General features: G+C 42.8%; 2 protein-coding genes across 3 annotated transcripts in view; one reads left to right on the forward strand and one right to left on the reverse strand.

Annotated features, from left to right (window-relative positions):
* The window catches only part of LOC307032686 (uncharacterized protein), a 528,358-nt gene that overhangs the window by 37,537 nt on the left and 463,429 nt on the right, over nt 1-27,392 (forward strand). The gene's annotated exons all lie outside the window — the stretch shown is intronic.
* On the reverse strand, nt 4,512-27,205 carry LOC307032693 (uncharacterized protein). Of its 2 annotated transcripts, none has more exons than XM_079670850.1 (2): nt 26,666-27,205; nt 4,512-6,228 (listed from the first exon to the last, which is right to left on the reverse strand). In XM_079670850.1, the coding sequence occupies exons 1-2, from the start codon at nt 26,856-26,858 to the stop codon at nt 5,270-5,272; spliced, it is 1,152 nt and encodes a 383-aa protein (XP_079526976.1). In that variant the 5' UTR covers nt 26,859-27,205; the 3' UTR covers nt 4,512-5,269. The 2 variants fall into 2 exon arrangements, with proteins under 2 accessions (XP_079526976.1, XP_079526975.1); XM_079670849.1 differs by lacking the exon at nt 26,666-27,205 and adding an exon at nt 11,663-12,175.

Here is a 27,392-nt window from a genome sequence, read left to right on the forward strand (position 1 = left end):
TGTCTCAGTGGACTTCACAGTTTGTACAGAATATCAGTATGACAATACGACACCCTCTGTCCTTAGACCCTCACATCGTGCAACTTCTGGAGAAAACCCACAGTTTAAAGGGAAAAATGGGAGAAACCTCAGGGAGAGCAACAGAGGAGGGATCCCTCTCCCAGGACGAACAGACGTGCAATAGATGCCGTGTGTAAATCGAAAAGATAATACATTTTACAGCGTAGGTAGACCAAACGTTTGGAAATGCATGTGTCTATAATAAGAAGATGAATCCACGATAATGTCAACAATCCTGTGGGAACCATCAGGGAAGTAGTATGATGAGAGTCAGGCAGGACCGCAGACTGGTTCAGCCACGACTCGAAGTCCAGGACTCAGGATAGAGGATCCAGGACACACGACCACAACATCGCAAAAAAAGTGGTCATTAAAATCCATATACAGTAGTCAGATATAGCAGGTGCAAACACCCACAGATGATTTCTCCAGCTTTTTTAAAATGAGTTTAAAACCTGTGATGGGTATCAAACTAGTCAGCTTAAGTTCCTGCTGAAGCGTGTTCCACGTCGAGGGGGCAGAGTACGATATGGCTTTTTTCCCAAGCACCGTGCGTACTGAGGGGACGGACAGATTGATATCATTTTGAGATGGTAGTCTATACATGTAGCTGTACTGTTTGTGTGATATGTAAGTGGATATGTAGAAGGGCGGCAGTGCAAGCATAGCGGTATAGATGAGTTTGTACCAGTGCAGTGAGCTGCGCATTGATAATGATGTCCAGTTGACTAAAGAGTACAGCATGCAATGGTGTGTGAGGGGTTTACAGTTACAGTTGGTTATGAACCTCAGAGCCCCATGGTAGACAGCGTCCAGCAGATGAAGGGAGTGAGCTGAGGCGTTCATGTACACAACATCCCCGTAGTCCAAGAGCGGCAAAAATGTGGCAGCTACAAACCGTTTCCTCACTCTTGTGGAGAAGCAGGCGTTATTTCTAAAAAAAAGAATCCCAGTTTTAATTTCAATTTCCTTAAGAGATTGTCAATATGTGGTTTGAAGCAGAGATTTTCGTCGATAGTGATGCCTACATATCTGTAGGTGTTAACAGATTCAATGGGGTTATGCTGTGCAGACATGATGCAGGGAAGAACAGTTGGTAACTTTTTCTTATTGGAAAACAACATGACTTTTGTCTTATCTGAATTTAACACCAACTTGAGGTGGAATAGATGTGACTAAAAAGTGTCAAAAGCAGACTGCAGACGTTCAAATGCAAGGGCAACAGTGCTAGCACAACAGTACACAACAGTATCATCTGCAAATATATGTACAGAGGCGTCAATACTTTGACCCACATCATTTATATAAATAGTCAAAAGGCTCGGTCCCAAGACCGAACCTTGAGGAACACCTCTGGGCGCATTAAGAAAGCTTGAGGAGAGACCGCTGAATTTTGCACATTGCTTGCGATTTGAAAGATAGTTTGCAAACCAACCAACAGCTTGGTCAGACAGGCCTATATGAGATAGCTTCTGGCACATAATGCCATGGTCCACAGTATCAAATGCCTTGGATAAGTCTATAAAAATGGCAGCACAGTAGCTCTTTGCGTCCAAGCCTTCAACAATGTCATTCACTACTTTCAAAGCAGCCGTTACTGTACTCTGCTGCTTCCTAAAGCCTGACTGGTGATGAGATAGAATATTGTTCAAGCTTAAATATTCTTTGATTTGATCATTCACCATCCTTTCAAGTACTTTAGCTAAAATAGAGAGCTTGGAATTTGGTCTGTAATTATTCATCACCATGGGATCACCAATCACCAGTCAGCCTCAGAGCCTGTCTTCCATGCAGCAGCCCAAAGCAGATTCCTCTTGCATAAGAGGGCTGCCAGATCAGAAGTGAACCAGGGGGGATCACGGCCCTTCACCCTGAACGGGCGAAACGGTGCATTTTTATCTAAAAAATAACTAAAACTGTCATAAAAATACTTCCAAGCATGGTCAACATCACCAATCAATAAAATACGATCCCATTTAAAATGAACTAAGTCATGAAGAAAGGCTTGCTCGATAAAGTGCTTAACATTTCTTTTCAGAACAACACAGGGCTTAGTACAGGGGATTTTGGTATCCCTAATAGCACCAACTAGACAATGATCACTTAGTTCATTAGCAAAGACCCCGGTTGAAGTATATTTATGGGGTTTATTAGTAATTAAAAGGTCGATAAGAGATTATTTTTTTAGACACCTGGTGTTAAGACGAGTGGGACTTTCAATGACTTCAATTGAGAGACAGGAAAACACACCGGGCCTTGGTCCGTAGAAGAAGATCAATCTTGAGGGATATGACCGGACAGAGCTCCTGTCCTTCGTTCAGGAATGGATGCAAAACCCCACGATTTCAGACTATCGCTTGTTGAAGAGAAGTCTGGAAAGAGTTATGCTAGTTAGTTAGCATCCACAGCACCAGCAGGTAAACCTCCACATCAGAGGCCTGGGGAGGAATAAAAGTCCAGGGCTTGATGAGCTTACAGCTGAATTCTACATGACAGCCACAGCTTGCACTCTAACAAGCTCTTCTTTCATCCGTTGATGCATCTTGTGCGCTGTTGCATGCGCCGTTGCTGATGATGTTTAACAGTGCGTTAAAATGTGTTGTTTTGGTTAATTTGTACAGGAACCACTGAGACCTTTGCATTGAAAGGTCTCAGTGGTTCATAAGTTGAATGCTCCATCCTGTGTTCAATGTTGGAACTGCATTATACATTCAACTTGTGCAGATACAATTAAAACAAACAAGATACATTATGGCTCCAACACTTCCCTTTCTCTCGTTCTTCTTCCTCATGCATTGTTTTGTTGGACCTATTCTTGGTTATTTTAATCTCTCTCTTTGGACAATCTGATCGCCATGCTTTGTGATTCCCCGCACACTGACTATACTTTGGTTCCTTCTCAGTTTCTACCGCTGCACAACTTATCCCTATATTTGCCACAAATCACCAAGGCATGTCTTCAGACCAAAGAACTGTGACCAAACTTACATCGTCTGCACTGTATTGGCTTGGGTTCAAACATCCTCAATGGGTAACTGATGTGATCCAGGAATACTTCGTCCAAAACCGAAGTCCATAGAGACTTGGCTTGGGAAACGGAAGGTCACTGGTACGAGTCCCCGAAAGAACAAGTGCAGTCGATGTGTCCCTGAGCAAGGCACCTTTGACGCCACTGCTACCCGGGCAGTACATATGTCAGCCCACTGCTCCTAACACTAGGATAGGTGAAATGCAGAATGTACATTTCCCCTCTGTGGGACGATTCATGGTATATTCTTCTCCATGTACACACTTCAAATGCTTGTTGCCCCCAAGTACCTCGGTGTTCGGCTGGACAGGACATTGTCCTATAAACAACACCTGGAAGAAGTGAGAGCCAAAGTGACAGCAAGGGTCTCGCTTATCCGCCGCCTCGCTGGTACAACCTGGGGGTGCCTCCGCCAGGACGCTACGAATATCCACACAAGCCCTGGTGTTCTCTGCTGCCTAATATTGTGCCCCAGTCTGGTGTAGAAGCCCACATGTGAAGAAGATTGATCCTGTCATTAACAACGCCCTTCGGATCATAACTGGTTGCCTGAAGCCCACCCCCGTGTCCTACCTGCCAGTCCTAGCGGGAATTGCCCCGGCCGGCCTCCGACGAGAGGCCGCTACCCTTGCACTTGCAAGGAAAGCCCAAGAACATGACTCCCAAGCAGACTCAAGTCCCGTCACCCCTACAACAGGAGAGCACAAGAGATGCTTGGTTCCATCCGTGAGGACCTGTCTACAAGGGCATGGTTAGCAACTTCCTGGAAGCAGAAATGGGAGTCGGCTGAGCTCACACGTCTGCACCATCACATCCAAGACCCGGGAGATGGAGTCGAAGGAGAACATCTACCACGCCGGCACTGGACCCTACTGAACCGCCTCCGTACTAGGGTTGGTCGTTTCAAATCATCAATGAAGGAGTGGGGCCTGGCAGACAGCGCAGTATGCGAGTGTGGCGAGCCTGAGCAGACTGCCGACCACATAATCACCACCTGTCCTCTGTACAGACCTCCTTCAGAGGCTGGCCTCTTCCAAGTGGGACCAGAGACGAGAGCGTGGCTTTGTGACACTGAGCTGGACATATGACGACGATACACGAAAGAAGAAGAAGAAGAAATGCTGTATTATTTACTCGAGGAACTTACACTATACCTAACTGTTTATTATATAATTGTTTTCTGCTACTTAACACCTCAACATTATATCTCATATGAAAATATGGAACTTTTTGAGGCACAATTTGATTTTACAGCTTATTTTACAGATTCAGATTTTTATACAAAATAAAATCAACTTGTAAATTATTTCGTATTTCAACAAAAAATAAACTACCAAGCGGCATAGCCAATAATGTTATTAAAAATAGCTCCAACTTTATCAGCTTGAATATTAAGGTGATGAACAAATTGATAAATACATAATTATAACATAAATATGATTTATTAATAAATGAGTACTTTTAAATGTGGTATTTAGATGTTAACACTGCAAAAAGTATAATCATTTGTAATATTTGTATTCTTTCTATATCCCTGATAATCTTCAAAACCCTTTCTGGTTCTTTGAAGGCTCTATCCAGACTATCTTCTGGTTATTCTCTGCATCAATCCCTATTATCTCTTGCAACAACAAAAACCAACATCTTGGACATAACCGCAAGACTGTAACCTCTTCACATTCTGTTGAGATTGTGAGTCAATTACTAGCCATGTTTTACACATTGCTGTTTTGAATCATTAATATGTGGATGACAGACAGTTGAACTGGAGGATTTAACATTTATGCCATCTGCTGGAAAGAAGACGCATCGCTCTGTTGGCGTCGTTTGGACAACAAGAACAGAGTGAAGCTCTCATAGCATAAACAATCTTTGAGTCCAGACACCGTCCTGCAGAGAGCACACAGCCCAACAGCACGTTTTTGGTCTGGTGTCACTTAAAAAAATGTTTGCATTAAGACACTAAGACTAGCTGGTCCATTGTAAAGGTCAGTCCACCTTAAATGAGCAGTGGTTCATCAACAGTCAGTGGTTAACGTATACATCAGAATGACAAAAACATTAAACATATTGTTCACTTATGTTGATAAAGATGGAGTTCATTTAAGTCTTATATGGATGTTGTACAACAATGTTAATCCAGTCAGACAGATTTCTCTCACGTGTGAACTGTCATAAGACTTATTCATTGTCCTCTCCATCAGCTTCTGTTTCCATGTGTTCAGCTGAGCTGCTGATTGGAGGCTCTGCCTCTCCGTGATCCTCAGTTTGAATTTCATTAAGCTGTGAGGACTGATGACCAACACACTTGTGCCTTTTGAAACGACCACGCCATTTAAATATTTTGTCACAAACATTGCAGCTGTATATTTCCTCTCCTGTGTGGACTCTCATGTGTTCCTTTAAATTTCCACTCCGTGAAAAAGCTTTCTTACAAACTGAGCAGCGAAAGGCTTTCTCTCCTGTGTGGACTCTCATGTGTGTCTTTAAATTTCCACTGTGTGAAAAAGATTTCTTACAGACTGAGCAGCGAAAGGGTTTCTCTCCTGTGTGGATTCTCATGTGTCGATATAGATCTGTTCTATATCTAAAAGCTTTCTTACAGACTGAGCAGCTGAGTGGTTTCTTTTCAGCACTACGTCGTGGATCACTGACAGATTCTTGTCTATTTTTCAGTGAGTTTGAGCCTGAGGCAGGTTCTCTGGTCTCCTTCCAATCAGCACTGTCTTCAGTGTCAGGTTCAGAAGAGTCATCAGTGTCTTCAGAAGAGTCTCCAGTGTGGTCCTCAGTCTTTGGTTGTAAACTGCTCTCTGGATCTGAGTTCCTGGCTGGTTCTGGTCCTCGACAGTCATCTCCATCAGCTTCTGTTTCCATGTGTTCAGTTTGTCTTCGATGAAGCTGTGAGGACTGAGGTTTCTCTTTCTCATCTTCACTCTTCACAGGGTCAGGAGTGAAAGTGGACTTGGTGATATCAGCCTCCTCCAGCTCCTGAAGCTGCTCTCCCTCCTGACTGATCCTGAGGTCCTCCTGTTCCTGCTTAATGTGTGGGGGGGGCTCTGGGTCCTCCTGGTCCAGACTGGAGCTCCACTCCTGCTGGTCAGGGAGAGGCTCTTCTTTAACCACCACCAGCTGCTGAACATCTGCAGGAAACAGGAAACACACTGTTATATCAGTCTTGGACCTAGTCAATATAATTAGGTATGTTATTGAATTACAGTTTCCAGAGAAGAGAGGCCCATCGTCTCTTCCGCAATTATTAGGGGTGAGCAGAAGTGCAAAGAGGCCCTCCTCAGGATAATACAGTTAAGACTTGTTAGTTAGGTGGTTCATATCCTGACGGTATGAATTACACCTAAAGAGGTCACGAGATAATGACCTTTCGACATCTGGAACATATGTGGGTGTGTTGGCTAATGTAAGGAAATTGTGTGTGCGTTCATTACAGCTGCTATATATGATGTGAAAGACTTGTACTCGTTGGAGCATTACCACTATTGACTGCTTGTGTGCAAGGTAATGTTTCCCCATTATTATTGATTGTTGTACAACGAAATAATAATTAATCAACTATATCTGTGTTTGTGTTTTATTGATTCCCCTCCATTTTATTCTTTCCTTCTGTGAGTGCAGAATTGCCACAACAACACAGTCAGAAAATGTTTTCTAATTATGTTGGTTCAATTCACCTCATGTAGCCCAGCCCCTTTCCACTCACAGTTAAAAATGAAAAAGGGTTTTTTCTTCTGGTTTAGCACTAGCCGCAATGTAAACAATGAATTGTATTTGGGATTGTTCACAGATACACTACGCCAGGGCTGTTCAATTAGTTTGGAATGGGGGCCGGTTGATGAAAATGATCCAAAGCAAGGGGCCGGGAAAAAGATGGCTTGAAATATGAGCAATCATATTAAGAGCTTCAGATACAGTACAACAGCATAGTGGAGTGTATATATTGTGTTTAACTCAATCAAACAACATAGCCCCTTTATAGGTCTAAATGGCAAGTTCAGAACTCAGTAGGCCTACATACATGTGAAGCTAATTTAACATCATTTAATTTGATTTAGGTGAAATGATCTAATCATTCACGCAGAGATGCAATAAATGACAGGAGTGGTCACTACAGTAGCTGTTAGGTGAGTTCGAAACCCGAGCCCGCCAACATTTTCAGGCAATGTCATCCCCTTTATCTCTCAATGTAACACCCTCTCTGGAATAAAGGCACTCTGGCCCAAAAAAAAACATTATACTCAAAGGGCCAGCAAATATCACCCCGGGGCCGGATTTGGCCCGCGGGCCGCCAATTGAATAGCCCTGCACTACGCCTACTAGGGGTGTATCGGTTCACAAACATTTCGGTTCGGTACGTACCCCGGTTTTTAGGTCATGGTTCGGGTCGGTACGTTTTCGGTACAGCAGAAAAAAATATCACAAAACATAAAATATATATATATATATTTTTATTATTATTAAACTTTGAATAATGTATTCACTCAAATAAATACAAAATAAAATAAACATTAAGGTGCAGCATTTCTATGAACTGAAATAATCTGTATTTGAACTTTACTGTTCTAGTACTCACAAAAAAAACTATTAGTTTTGGTTTTTTAATTATTATTAAACTGTGAATATTCACTCAAATAAATACAAAATATAATAAAATAAACATTAAGGTGCAGCATTTCGATTAACTGAAATAATACCTAAGCAGCCAGTTTGACATTAGGACTTGCTTGTCACTGTATTTTCATGTTTTTTAAAAGAAAAATGAACTTGTCCACATTGCTTGCCGAAAAGGGCAGATCTGCTGGCACTAACAATGTCTCCTGCTGTGGAGAACACCCTCTCTAGGGACAGAGGTAGCAGATACAGCCAGGTAGTGCTTTGCTAACATGGCAACATAAGGATATTTTGCGTTTGTAATAGCTTTGGCTCGGTCTGAACTTCTTGCGAGTGGTGGAGGCTGAAATGCTAGTGGGAGTTGGGTTTGCACTTCAGTCTTTTGGTACCGGTGATATTCACGTTCGGGTGATGCCTTTTCAAATGAATGTGCAAGTTTCATGTATTGCCAGCCGCGTAACCAATTTTAGTTGAACAATGCCGACAAACAGCTTTGGTTCGGTCCACCTGTCTTTGTCCGTCATCCTTGTACGCATCCCTCTGACCAGCTCTCATAGTATGCCTCTCATCCAATGAAATGACTTGCTCGCTCTATGACGCGTTGAACCCAATGTGAGGAAATTACTCTGAATGCTGCGACGTAGCACCTGAGATTACTTCCAAAAAGTTGTTCACGTTCTCAATCTTTTACGTTTAACGTTATATTCGTTTGGTACACTTCGGTACACATGTGTACCGAACCGAAGGGCCCGTACCGAATATTTTCGGTACGGGTACGTGTACCGTTACACTCCTAACGCCTACATTATAGAATGAAAATACTGTGTTACAAATTAAAATCCTGCATTCAAACTAGGGCTGCTCGATTATGGCAAGTTGCGCTTGTATAGATGATTATAGATGAGTGAACCTGCTAAATATTAAAATATTTGTGCTTTTTATAAACAGTACCAGTCAAACATTTGGACACCTTCTCATTCAATGTTTTTTGTTTATTTTAATTTGTAGATTAATACTGAAGACATCAAAACTATGAAAGAACACATATGGAATTATCTAGTTAACAAAAAAGTGTGATTTTTATTCTAGATTCTTCAAAGCAGCCCCCTTTTGCCTTGATGACAGCTTTGCACACTCTGGGCTTCTCTCAGTCAGCTTCATGAGGATGTTAGTGCAATTAATGGCTCACCAACTTTAAATGTCAACACAGAGAGATAGATCAATAAAACATAAACACAGATATGGTTGAGATTAATCAATATTCAGTTGCACAACAACAAATAATAATATTGGAGAACATCACCTTGCTTCAACAGCAACCAATCGTGGAAATGCCCCAACGAGTAGCAGTTTTACACAGGCATAATAGCTACTGTAATGAACACACACACACACATGTTCCCCTATGAATGCCATACTTGTATATGTTTCAGATGTGGAAAGGTCACTATCTCATGACGTCTTTATCTAACAAAGAATTAACTGTATTATAACCTGAGGCTCTACCGACTGAGCTATGGAGCCTCTTTGTACTTCCGCTCACCCCTAATAACTACGGGGGAGACGATGGGGCCTCTCCTCTGGAAACTTAACTCAATAACACATTTGTCTTAACTAACCATGTGACTAGGCATAAGACTGATATAACAAGACGATGGGGCCTCTCTGACCTGTGTGACCTTAATGAATAAGCTAGAAATACGCTGTAATAAGGAATCTCCCATAACAAGGTTGTCACCTGGAATGGTTTTCCATTAACACATGTGCCTTGTCAAGAGTCAATTTGTGGAATTACTTGCTTTCTTAATGTGTTTGAGGTAGGGTTAGTGCACAGTGGAGAGCCCTATTTGACTACTGTTGTAATCCATATTATGGCAAGACCCACTCAACTCAGTGAAGAGAAACGACCGTCCATCATCACTTTAAGAAATGAAGGCCAGTCGATCCGGAAAATGTCAAGAACTTTGAATGTATCCTCAAGTGCACTCACAAAAACCACTGAACGCTATAATAATTCCATATGTGTTGTTTTTTAGTGTTGATGTCTTCAGTATTAATCTACAATGTAGAACGAATGAGAAGATGTGTCCAAACTTTTGACTGCGTCTAATACTAGTGTATATACGGAGCCCCTAAAGCAGGCCTATTGAACTAGCAGCCCACGGGCCGAATCAGGCCCTTCAGAACTTTTTTCTGGCCCACATCGAAATGGCATATGTGTAATAGCATATATAAAACTAAGTTCTGATCACACTAAATCCGACGATGCGGCGAAAACGCTGGATTTTCCATTCATTCGAATGATTTTGAATCCGTTATTTTGTCTGCCGAGAAAGTTACCAAGCTGCCAAGTAGGAAGTGGAGCACAGAGGAGACAACCGTTTCTTTGCAGACTGTTATGTTTATGTGGAGAAATGGCAGTGCATACATTATTTGAGATATATTTCAAACTCTGACTTCATTTAGGGACATTTTGGCCAGGGGTTTAGAGCTATTTGTTCAAGCACCGGATTCGCAAAATAGAAGAGTCTGTAAACCAGTCTGCTTTGATCTATGAATTCCTGTCCGTGACTCTCACAGTATCTGCTGCCCACAGCTGTTTTATAGAAGGAAAACCTCCTTCACTTTATGAAATCTCTGCGGCACCAGTGGCCTGTACTACGAAGCAGGATTTGCTATTTATTATTCATTCATGAAGTATGACGCTGCGCTGTCAGCACGCTTCTCCATGTTTGTGATTGCTCAAATGTTGCTAACCCCGTCCCTTTCACGTGAACGCGCTCTCAGCCGGACAGAGAAACCCTGGTTGATTTACTGAGTTGATAACTAGCTTCGTAGGACCGCTTAGCGAGATCGCGTTTGTTAGGGTTAGTTAAGCCGGGTAACTCAAACATATCCAGGGTCTGTTGAACTGGCTTCGTCGTACAGGGCACTGGAGGCAGTAACGTGTAACTCAGCAGAATCTGAGAAGAGCAGCACCAGCTGCAAAGAGCTGTGCCTTTTACTGTTTACTTCACTGCGTTTCCCTTCATTAGAACAGCTGGATAGAGATCGAGGCTGCTACGTCTAACCACACACACCTCTATTGAACTGCACGATTATTCCCCCTATTACTCGTTTCATGAAGGAGATGTCCTGTCACCAGGGAGCATGATGTGTGTGTGTTTGTGCTCAGCTCCGCTCTGTGTGTGTGTTCGGTGTATGTGTGTCCGACACCGGCATTTGTTTTCAAATGACCACGAACAGTAATTTACACAAATCTGGTTCTCCATAGTTATATGTGTATTCACAAGTGAAAGAACTGTGTTTAATCTCGATGTATTGCTATAGTCCTGTCGGAGTATACACACACACACACACACACACACACACACACACACACACACACACACACACACACACACACACACACACACACACACACACACACACACACACACACACACACACACACACACACACACACACACACACACACACACACACACACACACACACACACACACACACACACACACACACACACACACACACACACACACACACACACACACACAAGCTGAATAAATGAGCACATTAAAACTAAATGATCAATTTATGTCACATTTAATCAACTAGTGCCTACATGTATGGTTAATATTTAAATCAGTACATTAAATGGCATATTATTCAATGAATGTATTTTTATAAATATATTTATTTTGGTAGGTTTGCTCTTTGTAATGAATTATAATTAAGTACATTTGTCTCATAAGACTTGAGTTGTACTTAAAGATATGAATGCAGTACTTTAACTTGTAATGGAGTATTTTCACACTGTGGAGTTTGTACGTTTACTTCAGGATCTACTACCTGCAGCAAGTGCTGATAAAGGGTCTAAAGTGTTATTAATGTCATAATAAAGTGCTACTGAAGAGTTTAAAGTGTTAATGAAGAGTAAAGGGAACAGACCTGCTCTGTGTATCCGGAGCTGAGGCTGTAAAACAGCGTCCAGTAGTTTCTGGAGTCTCTTGTTCTCCTCTTTGGAAAGAAACAGCTCCTCCTCGAGCTCTGCTATTGTTTGTTCAAACAGAGCAAATATCTCTTCATTAGTAGCAGTGAGTCGCTGCTTCTTCAACGACAGCAGCATTTGGACTTTACTCATGTTTCCTAGATCACCTTTCCCTGCAGACTCCGTTAAACACACCGTTTCTCTCTCCGTCAAACTCTCAATCTGACTAGTGTTGCTAACGTGTTTCCAGCTAGCATGCTAAGCTAGCTCCTATAGTCCGAGGTAAACGCTCCAGAAAAAAGGAGAAGGGTCCAGCTGCAGCCGCAGCCAGTCGGTGGAGGTTGAACCTGTAGGAAGCTGTACTTCCAAATATGGTCAGAAGAGAGCGCGCCCAACACGTGATACGCTGACGCAAGGATACTTAAGGATACATGGGCCCCGTCTCAGGTCGACTTTTTTCACTTCCTCGCTCCTCGGTCCTCGGTCTAACCGGAAGTTGATTTTTCTGCGCCATCTTGAGTACCGTCCCATGGCTCTTATTTCTGCCGGATGACCAAGGAGCGAGGAGCGATAATGGAGGAGCGATAACCAAGGAATCACCAGACCATCCTCCGATGAAATCCTCAGATACTCGCCCCGCCCCCTTACTGTGTATCGTTCACTGATTGGACGATGCAGCGCATGCACTGATCTGATGCTTCTTGACATGAGAGCCGTTTCCCAGCGGAGTGAAGAAAATACATGAAAGTCACGAAAGTCACTCCTCAGTTTATACCGTGTTTTGTTTAAATTAATGTATCATTTAGTTAAAAATATTTGATATATCTGAACAACAAAGTGGTAAAAAATAATTGTATTCATTTATTGGAAACATTTTCATGATCGCTTTATTCGTTTTACATGTTCATTTATTGTCATTTCCATTCAGTCAGTCATTAAGTGCTATTAAAATGTTAATGTGCTACATATCCACACAAACAAACAAAGTGTGCAATCCAATGAATGTTAATCTAACTGGGTTTTGATAGATAATATATCTCTTTTTCTTCTCTCAATTATTTTCTTTCTATTGTTCACTCTAATCAATATTAATCAAACTATTGTTCGTTTATACATTTTAAGAATGGCGTTTATCTTTTTTGAGAATGAGTTCTTATTTTATTTTATTTATTTGGGTCTAGAACAGATGATACGAATGTTTGTGTCAGTCAATGTGTGGCGGGGGGGTGTGTGAAAACAACGGGGACAGAGCTGCTGTCAGACGAACAGCTGTGCGACGTCATCACAAACGGACTCCGCTTCACGTGACGCTCCAGAGGAAAGGACGTCCCATTGCTCTTAAAACTCATTTCCCTGCTTCTCGTGGTTTCCTTGCGTCTCTCCATGCTTCCCTGGTGGGAGGGACTAAACGCAGGGAAACGACGAAAGTGAGGGAAGCAAGGATTTCATTTCACCGACCTGAGATGGGGCCATGGAGGTTTAGAGAGAACAGACAACAAACAATATGGCACACCGAGTAGGTTACAGGTAATTAACGTCTTTTGGTTTTAGATATAGTTACATACTTTAGGTTCTCGGTTGTTTGGCTGTTTAGCGCAGTGTAATTGTGTTTATTTAGCTAATTTGTATTTTAAATATTCAATTTAAAGGAATGGAATACATAAATAATATATATATATATATATATGTGTGTATGCTAACTGAGCGAGCATGCCAAGCTAAGATATATGTATGTACAGTGGGGCAAAAAAGTATTTAGTCAGCCACCAATTGTGCAAGTTCTTCCACATAAAAAGATGAGGCCTGTAATTTTCATCCTAGGTATACCTCAACTATGAGAGACAAAATGAGAAAAAAAAGAAATCCAGAAAATCATATTGTCGGATTTTTACAGAATTTATTTCCAAATTATGGTGGAAATAAGTATTTGGTCAATAACAAAAGTTCATCTCAATACTTTGTTATATACCCTTTGTTGGCAATGACAGAGGTCAAACGTTTTCTGTAAGTCTTCACAAGGTTTTCACTGTTGCTGGTATTTAGGTCCATTCCTCCATGCAGATCTCCTCTAGAGCAGTGATGTTTTGGGGCTGTTGCTGGGCAACACGGACTTTCAACTCCCTCCAAAGATTTTCTATGGGGTTGAGATCTGGAGACTGGCTAGGCCACTCCAGGACCTTGAAATGCTTCTTACGAAGCCACTCCTTCGTTGCCCGGGCGGTGTGTTTGGGATCATTGTCATGCTGAAAGACCCAGCCACGTTTCATCTTCAATGCCCTTGCTGATGGAAGGAGGTTGTCACTCTAAATCTCACGATACATGGCCCCATTCATTCTTTCCTTTACACGGATCAGTCGTCCTGGTCCCTTTGCAGAAAAACAGCCCCAAAGCATGATGTTTCCACCCCCATGTTTCACAGTAGGTGTTCTTTGGATGCAACTCAGCATTCTTTCTCCTCCAAACACGTCTAGTTGAGTCTTTACCAAAAAGTTCTATTTTGGTTTCATCTGACCATATGACATTCTCCCAATCCTCTTCTGGATCATCTAAATGCTCTCTAGCAAACTTCAGACGGAACTGGACATGTAATGGCTTAAGCAGGGGGACACGTCTGGCACTGCAGGATTTGAGTCCGTGGCGGCGTAGTGTGTTACTGATGGTAGCCTTTGTTACTTTGGACCCAGCTCTCTGCAGGTCATTGACTAGGTCCCCCCGTGTGGTTTTGGGATTTTTGCTCACCGTTGTTGTGATCATTTTGACCCCACGGGGTGAGATCTTGCCTGGAGCCCCAGATCGAGGGAGATTATCAGTGGTCTTGTATGTCTTCCATTTTCTAATAATTGCTCCCACAGTTGATTTCTTCACACCAAGCTGCTGACCTATTGCAGATTCAGTCTTCCCAGCCTGGTGCAGGTCTACAATTTTGTTTCTGGTGTCCTTTGACAGCTCTTTGGTCTTGGCCATAGTGGAGTTTGGAGTGTGACTGTTTGAGGTTGTGGATAGGTGTCTTTTATTCTGATAACGAGTTCAAACAGGTGCCATTAATACAGTTAAAAAGTGGAGGACAGAGGAGGCTCTTAAAGAAGAAGTTACAGGTCTGTGAGAGCCAGAAATCTTGTTTGTTTGTAGGTGACCAAATACTTATTTTACCGAGGAATTTACAAATTAATTCATTAAAAATCCTACAATGTGATTTCCTGGATTATTTCCCCCCATTCTGTCTCTCATAGTTGAGGTATACCTAGGATGAAAATTACAGGCATCTCATCTTTTTAAGTGGGAGAACTTGCATATTTGGTGGCTGACTAAATACTTGTTTTCCCCACTGTATATCTTAGCTTGACAGATGGAACAATGCATGTGTTATGTATTAGTAAAAAGACATTAATGAAGCAAGGGACAGAGGATACGGGTGCTAAGCTCTTTACTGTTGTTCATGCTTAACCGCCAAAGAATCAACTCCCGGGCATAAACTTATTCTCCCAACATTGTATTATTCGATTCGAGCTCCTTTCCTGGGTTATAAAGTGAGATGAAGCAGCCTGTTCTCTGGGTGTGCTTGTCGGTCTCACAGCCTGCTTCTCCGGGGTGCTGGAGAGTCATCAGGCTCTTCTCCACAGTTGTCCCCGAAAAAATGATTTATTTTATCATTAATATGGTTCCCTAACACTATCGGTCGACCCCTAGCTGATTGGAGGCTCTGCCTCTCCGTTATCCTCAGTTTGAATTTCATTAAGCTGTGAGGACTGGCAACCAACACACTTGTGCCTTCTGAAATCACTACGCCATTTAAATCTTTTGTCACAAACATTGCAGCTGTATATTTCCTCTCCTGTGTGGACTCTCATGTGTGCCTTTACATTTCCACGCTGTGAAAAAGCTTTCTTACAGACTGAGCAGCTGTGTGCTTTCTCTCCTGTGTGGACTCTCATGTGTGTCTTTAAACTTCCACTCTGTGAAAAAGCTTTCTTACAGACTGAGCAGCTGTGTGCTTTCTCTCCAGTGTGGACTCTCATGTGTTTCTCTAAATGTTCCCTCCGTGAAAAAGCTTTCTCACAGACTGAGCATTTGAATGGTTTCTCTCCTGTGTGGATTCTCATGTGTCGATTTAAAGTTATATTCAGTGAAAAAGCTTTCTCACAAACTGAGCAGCTGAATGGTTTCTTTTCAGCACTACGTCGGGGCTCACTGAAAGATTCTTGTCTACTTTTCAGTGAGTTTGAGCCTGAGGCAGGTTCTCTGGTCTCCTTCCAATCAGCACTGTGTTCAGCGTCAGATTCAGAAGAGTCATCAGTGTCTTCATTAGAGTCTCCAGTGTGGTCCTCAGTCTTTGGTTGTAAACTGCTCTCTGGATCTGAGTTCCTGGCTGTTTCTGGTCCTCGACAGTCCTCTCCATCAGCTTCTGTTTCCATGTGTTCAGCTGAGCTGCTGATTGGAGGCTCTGCCTCTCCGTTATCCTCAGTTTGAATTTCATTAAGCTGTGAGGACTGACGACCAACACACTTGTGCCTTTTGAAATGACCTCGCCATTTAAATATTTTGTCACAAATATTGCAGCTGTATATTTCCTCTCCTGTGTGGACTCTCATGTGTGTCTTTAAACTTCCACTGTGTGAAAAAGCTTTCTTACAGACTGAGCAGCTGTGTGCTTTCTCTCCTGTGTGGATTCTCATGTGTGTCTTTAAATTGATATTCTGTGAAAAAGCTTTCTTACAGATTGAGCAGCTGTGTGCTTTCTCTCCTGTGTGGACTCTCATGTGTTTCTTTAAATTTCCACTCAGTGAAAAAGCTTTCTCACAAACTGAGCAGCGAAAGGGTTTCTCTCCTGTGTGGACTCTCATGTGTTGGTTTAGATATTTTCTATGTCTTAAAGCTTTCTTACAGACTGAGCAGCTGAATGGTTTCTTTTCAGCACTACGTTGTGGATCACTGACAGATTCTTGTCTATTTTTCAGTGAGTTTGAGCCTGAGGCAGGTTCTCTGGTCTCCTTCCAATCAGCACTGTGTTCAGCGTCAGGTTCAGAAGAGTCATCAGTGTCTTCAGAAGAGTCTCCAGTGTGGTCCTCAGTCTTTGGTTGTAAACTGCTCTCTGGATCTGAGTTCCTGGCTGGTTCTGGTCCTCGACAGTCCTCTCCATCAGCTTCTGTTTCCATGTGTTCAGTTTGTCTTTGATGAGGCTGTGAGGACTGAGGTTTCTCTTTATCATCTTCACTCTTCACAGGGTCAGGAGTGAAAGTGGACTTGGTGATATCAGCCTCCTCCAGCTCCTGAAGCTGCTCTCCCTCCTGACTGATCCCGAGTTCCTCCTGTTCCTGCTTAATGTGTGGGGGGGGCTCTGGGTCCTCCTGGTCCAGACTGGTGCTCCACTCCTGCTGGTCAGGGAGAGGCTCTTCTTTAACCACCACCAGCTGCTGGACATCTGCAGGAAACAGGAAACACACTGTTATATCAGTCTTGGACCTAGTCAATATAGTTAGGTATGTTATTGAATTACAGTTTCCAGAGAAGAGAGGCCCATCGTCTCTTCCGCAATTATTAGGGGTGAGCGGAAGTGCAAAGAGGCCCTCCTCAGGATAATACAGTTAAGTCTTGTTAGTTAGGTGGTTCATATCCTGACGGTATGAATTACACCTAAAGAGGTCACGAGATAATGACCTTTCGACATCTGGAACATATGTGGGTGTGTTGGCTAATGTAAGGAAATTGTGTGTGCGTTCATTAAAGCTGCTATATATGATGTGAAAGACTTGTACTCGTTGGAGCATTACCACTATTGACTGCTTGTGTGCAAGGTAATGTTTCCTCATTATTATCGATTGTTGTACAACTAAATACTAATTAATGAACCATATCTGGGTTTTATTGATTCCTCTCCGTTTTATTCTTTCCTTCTGGGAACTTGGCAGGATGTATAACGCAAGACACATTGAGAGCATCATTGCGAAAGGGAATGCAGCAAAATAATCGGTTTTTTTCGACGACGTTGTTTACATAATCGTTGCAAGCAAAAATCATAATAGAAATTAAAATACGATTAATTGCACAGCCCTAATTCAAACCTTATTTAAGTAAAAGTTTACAAGTATTATCAGAACATTTTACGGCATCTTCTTATGTCATAGTAATGATGGTGCAGTGAAATGTTCCCTGTCAGTGTTTCATTTATGATCATTTTGATTATTTTTGTGACAGGGTTCTATTTGTCCGTTCGAAACATAGACTTAGTCGGTTGTTTTAAGCTCGAAAAACTTTAATTATTACAGCAACAAAAATATAGCGAAACAGCACAACTTAAACAACCAAAATAAAAGTCACCAAATCAGGCCGTCCATCACTCATGGAGAGTAAACATGCTCTGGCTGTTGCCCTCAATGCAACAATCTTCCAAACACGTCCCAGCTGTTGCCTTCACTGCAACATTCTCCCGAGTGACCTCCTCCAGGGCCAACACCGTCCCTTTTGAACCCATAGCCCCTCCCACAGGCTTAACGTCAACAGGTTACACAATCAACTCAAAACCACATAGTCAACATAAAGATCCGCAAACATAAACAGGTTAACTACCTCTTAACACAATAATTCCCCATTATTAACTGATAATAATTGATTATAGATGAGGGAACCTGCTAAATATTAAAATATGTGTTTTTTTATATACAGTACCAGTCAAAAGTTTGGACACACCTTCTCATTCAATGGTTTTTGTTGATTTTAATTTGTTTCTACTTTGTAGATTAATACTGAAGACATCAAAACTATGAAAGAACATATATGGTATTATCCAGTTAACAAAAAAGTGTGATTTTTATTCTAGATTCTTCAAAGCAGCCCCCTTTTGCCTTGATGACAGCTTTGCACACTCTGGGATTCTCTCAGTCAGCTTCATGAGGATGTTAGTGCAATTAATGGCTCACCAACTTTAAATGTTAACACAGAGAGAGAGAGAGAGAGAGAGAGAGAGGAGAGAGAGATCAATAAAACATAAACACAGATATGGTTGAGATTAATCAATATTTAGTTGCACAACAACAAATCTTCTTATCGTGTCCACAAGGCAGTCAGTTACAGGTCTCGGTTAGATGTGGTTCAGCCACAGCTGAACACATTGCTGTCCCTTCTCATTAAACTCTGCCAAGTCCGATGTTGTGCAGGGTTGCTCCAGCAGGGGGCATATCAGGAGGTGTTGCATGGTTTGTGGTTCAATGCCGCAGTCACAACAACAAACAATAATATTGGAGTACATCACCTTGCTTCAACAGCAACCAATCGCGTAAATGCCCCAACGAGTAGCAGTTTTACACAGGCATATATAGCTACTGTAATGAACACACACACACATTTTCCCTTATGAATGCCATACTTGTATATGTTTCAGATGTCGAAAGGTCACTATCTCATGACGTCTTTAACTAACAAAGACTTAACTGTATTATAACCTGAGGCTCTACCGACTGAGCTATGGAGCCTCTTTGTACTTCCGCTCACCCCTAATAATTACGGGGGAGACGATGGGGCCTCTTCTCTGGAAATGTAACTCAATAACACATGTGTCTTAACTAACCAGGTGACTAGGCATAAAACTGATATAACAAGACGATGGGGCTTCTCTGACCTGTGTGACCTTAATGAATAAGCGAGAAATACGCTGTAATAAGGAATCTCCCATAACAAGGTCGTCACCTGGAATGGTTTGCCATTAACATGTGTGCCATGTCAAGAGTCACCGCTGGGTCACCAGACCTGCCGTTCACCCACACACTAACCTCCTTCTCCCCTCTCTCTCCAAGTGAGGTTCTTACCCTCGTTACCTCTGCCCGTCCTACCACCTGTCCTCTGGACCCTATCCCCTCAAACCTCCTTCAGACTATCGCTCCTGATATTCTACCGTTTCTCATTTCATCAACACTTCTCTAACTTCTGGTCACTTTCCAAACAGTCTCAAGGAGGCAAGAGTAAACCCTCTCCTAAAGAAACCCACTCTCAACCCGTCTGATGTTATAAACCACAGGCCTGTCTCTCTCCTCCCGTTCCTGTCTCAAACACTTGAACGCGCTGTCTTTAAACAACTCTCCTGTTATCTCCATCAGAACAACCTTCTGGATCCGCACCAGTCTGGTTTCAAGGCAGGTCACTCAACAGAAACTGCCCTCCTTGCTGTCACTGAGGAACTGCACACTGCTAAAGCAGCCTCCCTCTCCTCTGTCATCATCCTTCTGGACCTGTCTGCTGCATTCGACACGGTGAACCATCAGATCCTCCTTCGCACTCTCCAAGAACTTGGAGTTTCAGGCTCTGCACTTTCCCTCCTCACCTCATACCTCAAAGACCGCACCTACAGGGTTACTTGGAGAGGGTCGGAGTCCGAACCTGGTCAATTAACTACAGGGGTCCCTCAGGGCTCTGTTCTTGGTCCCCTCCTCTTCTCCCTGCACACAAACTCGCTCGGGTCTGTCATTAGCCCGCATGGTTTTTCATACCACTGCTACACTGACGACACCAAATTAATTCTTTCCTTTCCCCGCTCAGAGACCCAGGTCGTCGCACGCATCTCTGCTTGCCTAGCAGACATCTCTCAGTGGATGTTTGCTCACCACCTCAAGCTCAACCTTGACAAGACTGAACTGCTTTTTCTTCTGGGAAAAGACTGTCCCACTCTTGACCTAACAATCAACATCGGTACCTCTGTTGTTTCCCCCCTTGTTGTTTGTCCTAGATAACAAACTGTCCTTCACTGCAAACATCGCTGCTACAACCCGCTGCTGCAGATACACTCTTTACAACATCAGGAGGATACGTCCCCAGCTGACCCAGAAAACAGCGCAGGTTCTGGTCCAGGCTTTCGTCATCTCACGCCTAGACTACTGCAACTCCCTCCTGGCTGGTCTACCTGCATGTGCCATCCGACCTCTGCAGCTCATCCAGAATGCAGCGGCTCGTCTGGTCTTTAACCTTCCTAAATGTTCCCACACCACCCCGCTCCTCCGCTCCCTTCACTGGCTTCCAGTAACTGCTAGAATCCACTCCAAGACACTGGTACTTGCGTACCATGTTGTGAATGGATCTGGCCCTTCCTACATCCAGGACATGGTTAAACCGTACACCCCAGCACGTGCACTCCGCTCTGCATCAGCCAAACAGCTCGCTGCACCCGCACTGCGAGGGGGACCCAAGTTCCCATCAGCAAAAACACGTGGGTTTGCTATCCTGGCTCCAAAATGGTGGAATGAGCTCCCCATTGAAATCAGGACAGCAGAAAGCTTACACATCTTCTTCAGACTGAAAACTCATCTCTTTAGACTCCACTTTGAGAGATAGAATTACTAACAAAGCACTTATATACTAATAAAGGACTGGCTTATTTAAAGCCAGTTGAGCAGCACTTGAAATGTTTGGCTCTATGAAACCTGATGAACTTATATGATTCTGTTTTCTTCAAGTTTGTATTTTGTTGGTCGAACGCACTTATTGTAAGTCGCTTTGGATAAAAGCGTCAGCTAATTGCAATGTAATGTAATTTAAAGAGTACATTTGTGGAATTACTTGCTTTCTTAATGTGTTTGAGGTAGGGTTAGTGCACAGTGGAGAGCCCTATTTGACTACTGTTGTAATCCATATTATGGCAAGACCCACTCAACTCAGTGAAGAGAAACGACCGTCCATCATCACTTTAAGAAATGAAGGCCAGTCGATCCGGAACATTTCAAGAACTTTGAATGTATCCTCAAGTGCACTCATAAAAACCACTGAACGCTATAATAATTCCATATGTGTTGTTTTATAGTTTTGATGTCTTCAGTATTAATCTACAATGTAGAACCAATTTAAATAAATAAAAAACTTTGAATAAGAAGATGTGTCCAAACTTTTGACTACGTCTAATACTAGTGTATATACGGAGCCCCAAAGGTTCATGGAGAGAGAAAAAAAGTATCTTGTGCGCACGATGTACTTTCACGAGAAATTATTTCGTTAGTTTCTCGTTTGCACGAGAAAGTTACCGGTGCGCCAAGTAGGAAGTGGAGCACAGAGGAGACAACCGTTTTTTTGAAGACTGTTATGTTTATGTGGAGAAATGGCAGTGCATACATTATTTGAGATATATTTCAAACTCTGACTTCATTTAGGGACATTTTGGCCAGGGGTTTAGAGCTATTTGTTCAAGCACCGGATTCACAAAACAGAAGAGTCTGTAAACCAGTCTACTTTGATCTATGAATTCCTGTCTGTGACTCTCACAGTATCTGCTGCCCACAGCTGTTTTATAGAAGGAAAACCACCTTCACTTAATGAAATCTCTGCGGCACCAGTGGCCTGTACTGCAAAGCAGGATTTGCTATTTACTATTCATTCATGAAGTATGACGCTGCGCTGTCAGCACGCTTCTCCATGTTTGTGATTGGTCAAATGTTGCTGACCCCGTCCCTTTCACGTGAACGCGCTCTCAGCCGGACAGAGAAACCCTGGTTGATTTACTGAGTTGATCACACAGCTGTGAGCCACCTAGAAGGCCCAGGCAACTATATAAGGATGCTGTTCGTCGAATTTAGCTCAGCTTTTGACACCATCATACCAGATGTCGCAAGTTTTGAGGGAGCGTACAATTGGCATGCTGACAGCAGGAATTCATTTCTCTACCATAAGCCGTCTCCAAAGGCGTTTCAGAGAATTTGGCAGTACATCCAACCGGCCTCACAACCGCAGACCACGTGTAACCACACCAGCCCAGGACCTCCACATCCAGCATGTTCACCTCCAAGATCGCCTGAGACCAGCCACTCGGACAGCTGCTGCAACAATCGGTTTGCATAACCAAAGAATGTCTGCACAAACTGTCAGAAACCGTCTCAGGGAAGCTCATCTGCATGCTCGTCGTCCTCATCGGGGTCTCGACCTGACTCCAGTTCGTCGTCGGTGGGCAAATGCTCACATTCGATGGGGTCTGGCACGTTGGAGAGGTGTTCTCTTCACGGATGAATCCCGGTTTTCACTGTTCAGGGCAGATGGCAGACAGCGTGTGTGGTCTCGTGTGGGTGAGCGGTTTTCTGATGTCAATGTTGTGAATCGAGTGGCCCATGGTGGTGGTGGGGTTATGGTATGGGCAGGCGTATGTTATGGACGGCGAACACAGGTGCATTTTATTGATGGCATTGTGAATGCACAGAGATACCGTGACGAGATCCTGAGGCCCATTGTTGTGCCATTCATCCACGACCATCACCTCATGTTGCAGCATGATAATGCACGGCCCCATGTTGCAAGGATCTGTACACAATTCCTGGAAGCTGAAAACATCCCAGTTCTTGCATGGCCAGCATACTCACCGGACATGTCACCCATTGAGCATGTTTGGGATGCTCTGGATCGGCGTCAGGGTATATGCAGGAATCCTGAGGTCAAATGTAATACCTTTTAAGACCTTTTTTAAGACCCTTTCCATACATTTTAAGACCTCATCGCAACTTTGAGTTCTAACCGGTTACATTGGCTACACACTTTACCTCACATTTACTATATTGATAGTAAGATAGCACAACTAAACAGAGTGCAGACAGACTACTGAAGCCTCCTCTCCACATGAACTTCAACCTCTCTGTGAAGGTCAGGTTTAATGCAGTATGCTGCTTTTTTGCTTCTGTAGACTGTGTTCTTTCATTCCAGTAAAACTCCTCAGAAACCATTAGAAACCAGTATTTGACCAATAAACGAAACAATTGACAAAACTGACAAAAAGGGCGACTGTGGCTGTGAGGGAGTGTGGTCGTCTTTCAACCAGAAGGTTGTGGGTTCGATCCCAGCCCATGCAGTCAACATGTCGATGTATCCTTGGGCAAGATACTTAACCCTGAGTTGCTCACGATGGCATGGCCAACGGTGTGTGAATGTGTGTGAATGTTAGGTCCTAGAGTAAGGTACACTGCTCTGTATGAATGGGTGTGAATGGGTGAATGACATGTAATATGTAAAGCGCTTTGAGGGGTCTTAAAGACTGGATAAAGCGCTATATAAGTACAGTCCATTTACCATTTACTTTGAACTATGAAATATATTAAACTTTGGTGAGCTTCAGCTGGCTAATGCCATAGGAGCTCCCTCACAAATACCAAGGGATTAAATTGGGCTGGGGCTGTCCGGGGCTAAGCCCTGGCACATAGGAGGATGCTCTGACGTCATCACCCTCACACATTTGTCATATGTTTACAAAAAAGGATATATATGTTAAGACTTTTCTCGTTCTTAATATAGACTATATTTAGGGTCTATATGTGTTGACTTTACTTTAAAATAGCAGATCTCTGTGACCGGATATAGTCTGGCTTAGACCCCGGCCCCACGAGGACGCATACGGTAAAACGCATACGCAAACGCAAAAAAGTATTCCGTTCACACGCATTCGATTCATTAACGTGTCCGTTCACACTAGACCGCTGGAAATGCTAGAAACGCTGTAGTACATATGCCAGGCCTGTAAGTGGCGCTGCTGCCGCCACAAAATACACCAAAAGCAGCGAAGAAGACCCCGGAGCATGGTTGCCATGGTTGCCCTTCTATTTATTCTCCGCGGTGGATGACGTGTTCTCCTGCTGTATCTCTCAGGTAGTCCACCAGCAGATGAAAAACACCCACCTCTCCGCCTCTTCCAAGGGACGAGGGAACCGTGCGGCAGAGTTTCTGTTAAAAAAAAAATTCCGCCGGTCAACATGTCCGTTAAAGTTTAAATCTTCCGTACAAAATTTGAAAAGTGCTGATCAGAGGTCTTCTTTGTTATTTATTGAGCTTTAAAACAAATTGATGACGACTCTGTTCTCTGTATAAGAATATTTAATAAACGGTGCCTGCCTCTCTTTTCCTCCCCCTCTTCTGACAGCCCAGCAGCAGCAGGATCGTTATCAGAAAATGATCATATAGGGCTTACACACGGAGCCGTTGGACCCCCAGAGCATTGCGTATGTCTGTCTATCCACCTTGGGACCCCCCCCCCCACAGAGCGGAGCAACGAAACTTAAAATAAGAAGCAGCAATTTACAGCGCGCTATGGGGGCCGCCTTGAGGGGGTTTCCCGACATGTCGTTTCAGTAAATTAAAGGGTGTTTCATGTTGTCGTTGCTGTGGGACTTCTTAATACCTTGGAAAATGCCGTTTAATACTTTAATACTTTTTAAAATGAGAAATGGTTATTTTGTGTATATAGAAAATGTTTTAGATCTTTGAGTTCATCTCATGAAAAATGGGAGCAAAAACAAAAGTGTTGCATTTATATTTTTGTTCAGTGTATTATAAATACATGTTGGCAATAATTGATTGATGAGATTGTACATTCATTTATATTAATGTTTGAATTACTTTATGACCTTTGTACTAGTTCCCCTATTCTTTATCAAGTAACATTTTAGATGTGTTTACTTTATTATTGAACTTATTTGTTATTGATTTTTTAATGAATTATTCTCCAGCAATTTGAATTAATCCAAAGTGGGTCTTTTATTTGCTTTTTACACATTTAAAAAGAAAAGGTGAATAAATGAGCACATTAAAACTAAATGATACATTTATGTCACATTTAATCAACTAGTACATTAAATGGCATATTATTCAATGTATGTCTTTTTTTAAATATATTTATTTTGGAAGGTTTGCTCTTCCCTAATAAATTATAATTAAGTACATTTGTCTCATAATACTTACATACTTTTACTTAAAGATATGCATGCAGTACTTTAACTAATGGAGTATTTTCACAGTGTGGTGTTTGTACTTTATTTCACGATCTACTACCTGCAGCAAGTGCTGATAAAGGGTCTAAAGCAGAGGTATTTTGAGTGGGGGTGCTGAGGTGCTGTCCGATGTGCTAATTAGGGGGGGGGGGGGTTGACGTTGACATACACCGAGCAAAACCACACACACAGTGCATAACAACGGACTCCAGTGCACGCTATTACGGGCACTATAGAGCATGCACAAAAGCGCGAGTCCACACACACTATTAAAAAGGTAGGTGTAGAAAATAAATGTTAAACTATTAAATAATATAAAGAGATATATAGCTCCAACATCATGTTTCAAAACAATCTAGGAAAAATGTTGAAACTTCTGAAGCACAAGATGAAATAAAACCAAGCGACAGGGTTTCAAACAGAGGAAGCATTTAGTCTAGCAAGCGGAGCTCTGCTGGAACCAGGTCCAGTGTTTCAACTGCATCATCATGCATCAAAGCTGAGGCTGACATGGCCGCTCTCATGGCATGACAAATGTTATTAAAAGACAAGCATGCATTGGATGAACAAGAGGAAGAGCTCAGGAAAAAGAAGGGACAGCTCAGGAAACAGAGGGAGCAATTAGAAATGGAAGTGGAAATAGCCGCTTCAAGGGCTAAAATGAATGTGCTAAGATGCTCTGGAAGGTCTCGTGCTGCAAGTAACACATCTGCGAGTCCCAATGGCATGCATTCTTATTTGGAAAGGGGACGAAAGGAAGCCACACTCAGTGCTGGAGCAAAAACATTTGTGCCTGACACAAACAGGCCTACAGGTGGCCAGTCTGACGTACAGTTTTCGCACAGAGAACATGAAGTAGAATATGAACATTTGCAACATCAAGCCACAAGAAGCTCAGAGGCCAATACATCAAAGTTCATCACAATCACATCCACAGTTACAGCACCAACGCAATCACCCAGCAGCAATGCTCAGAATTCTTTAATTAATGTCTTGGAAAGACAAAATGAAATCACATCCATGTTGGTTCAGCAACAGTCTCTTTCTTTTCTGCCTAAAAGAAAAATTCAGATTTTTGATGGCTCTCCGTTTAAATTTGCAGGCAGAGGAGCTCCGCCTGCCTGACGCTAGGGGGTGCTGCAGCGCCCTCAGCACCCCCCTTCCAGCGCCACTGATCTAAAGTGTTATTAATGTGATAATAAAGTGTTACTGAAGAGTTTAAAGTGTTAATTAAGAGTAAAGGGAACAGACCTGCTCTGTGTATCCGAAGCTGAGGCTGGAAAACAGCGTCCAGTAGTTTCTGGAGTCTCTTGTTCTCCTCTTTGGAAAGAAACAGCTCCTCCTCGAGCTCTGCTATTGTTTGTTCAAACAGAGCAAATATCTCTTCATTAGTAGCAGTGAGTCGCTGCTGCTTCAACGACAGCAGCATTTGGACTTTACTCATGTTTCCTAGATCACCTTTTCCTGCAGACTCCGTTAAACACACCGTTTCTCTCTCCGTCAAACTCTCAATCTGACTAGTGTTGCTAACGTGTTTCCAGCTAGCATGCTAAGCTAGCTCCTATAGTCCGAGGTAAACGCTCCAGAAAAAAGAGCACAGAGTCCATTCAGAGGTTTATCCAGACACACAGATGATGGATGAGTAGTGCTGGAGCTCACACACACTTTCTCAGGAACACAAGAGAGAACCGTAGCGACGAGACGCCACATGCAGGGCTCGAGTTAAGTGTGACTGTGAAGCAATGGGAGCTGAGCTCCCAAAAGGAGGGGTCTGAGCTCCCACGGATGCAGTGACATCATCTTCTTCTTCTTCTTTCGTGTTTATTGGCGGTTGGCAAACCAACATGTAGGTGCATTACCGCCACCAACTGGACTGGAGTGTGGACAAGAGACTAAGCAGAAAACAATAAACAAAAGAAACAAATCAAAACAAAGAACCAAAACTCTAGATTATTTTAAATGTATCAATTTCTCTTAG

The sequence above is a fragment of the Notothenia rossii genome (genome assembly GCF_949606895.1).
Source record: "Notothenia rossii genome assembly, chromosome: 3".
NCBI classification, from domain to species: Eukaryota; Metazoa; Chordata; class Actinopteri; order Perciformes; family Nototheniidae; genus Notothenia; species Notothenia rossii.

Excerpts from the sequence above, each read along its gene's own strand:
- LOC307032693 (XM_079670850.1), bottom strand. The coding sequence starts at position 26,858 with ATGAGTAAAGTCCAAATGCTGCTGTCGTTGAAGCAGCAGCGACTCACT. Across the intron at positions 6,229-26,665 it reads GCTTCGGATACACAGAGCAG|ATGTTCAGCAGCTGGTGGTG; the intron begins GTCTGTTCCCTT and ends TGTTTCCTGCAG.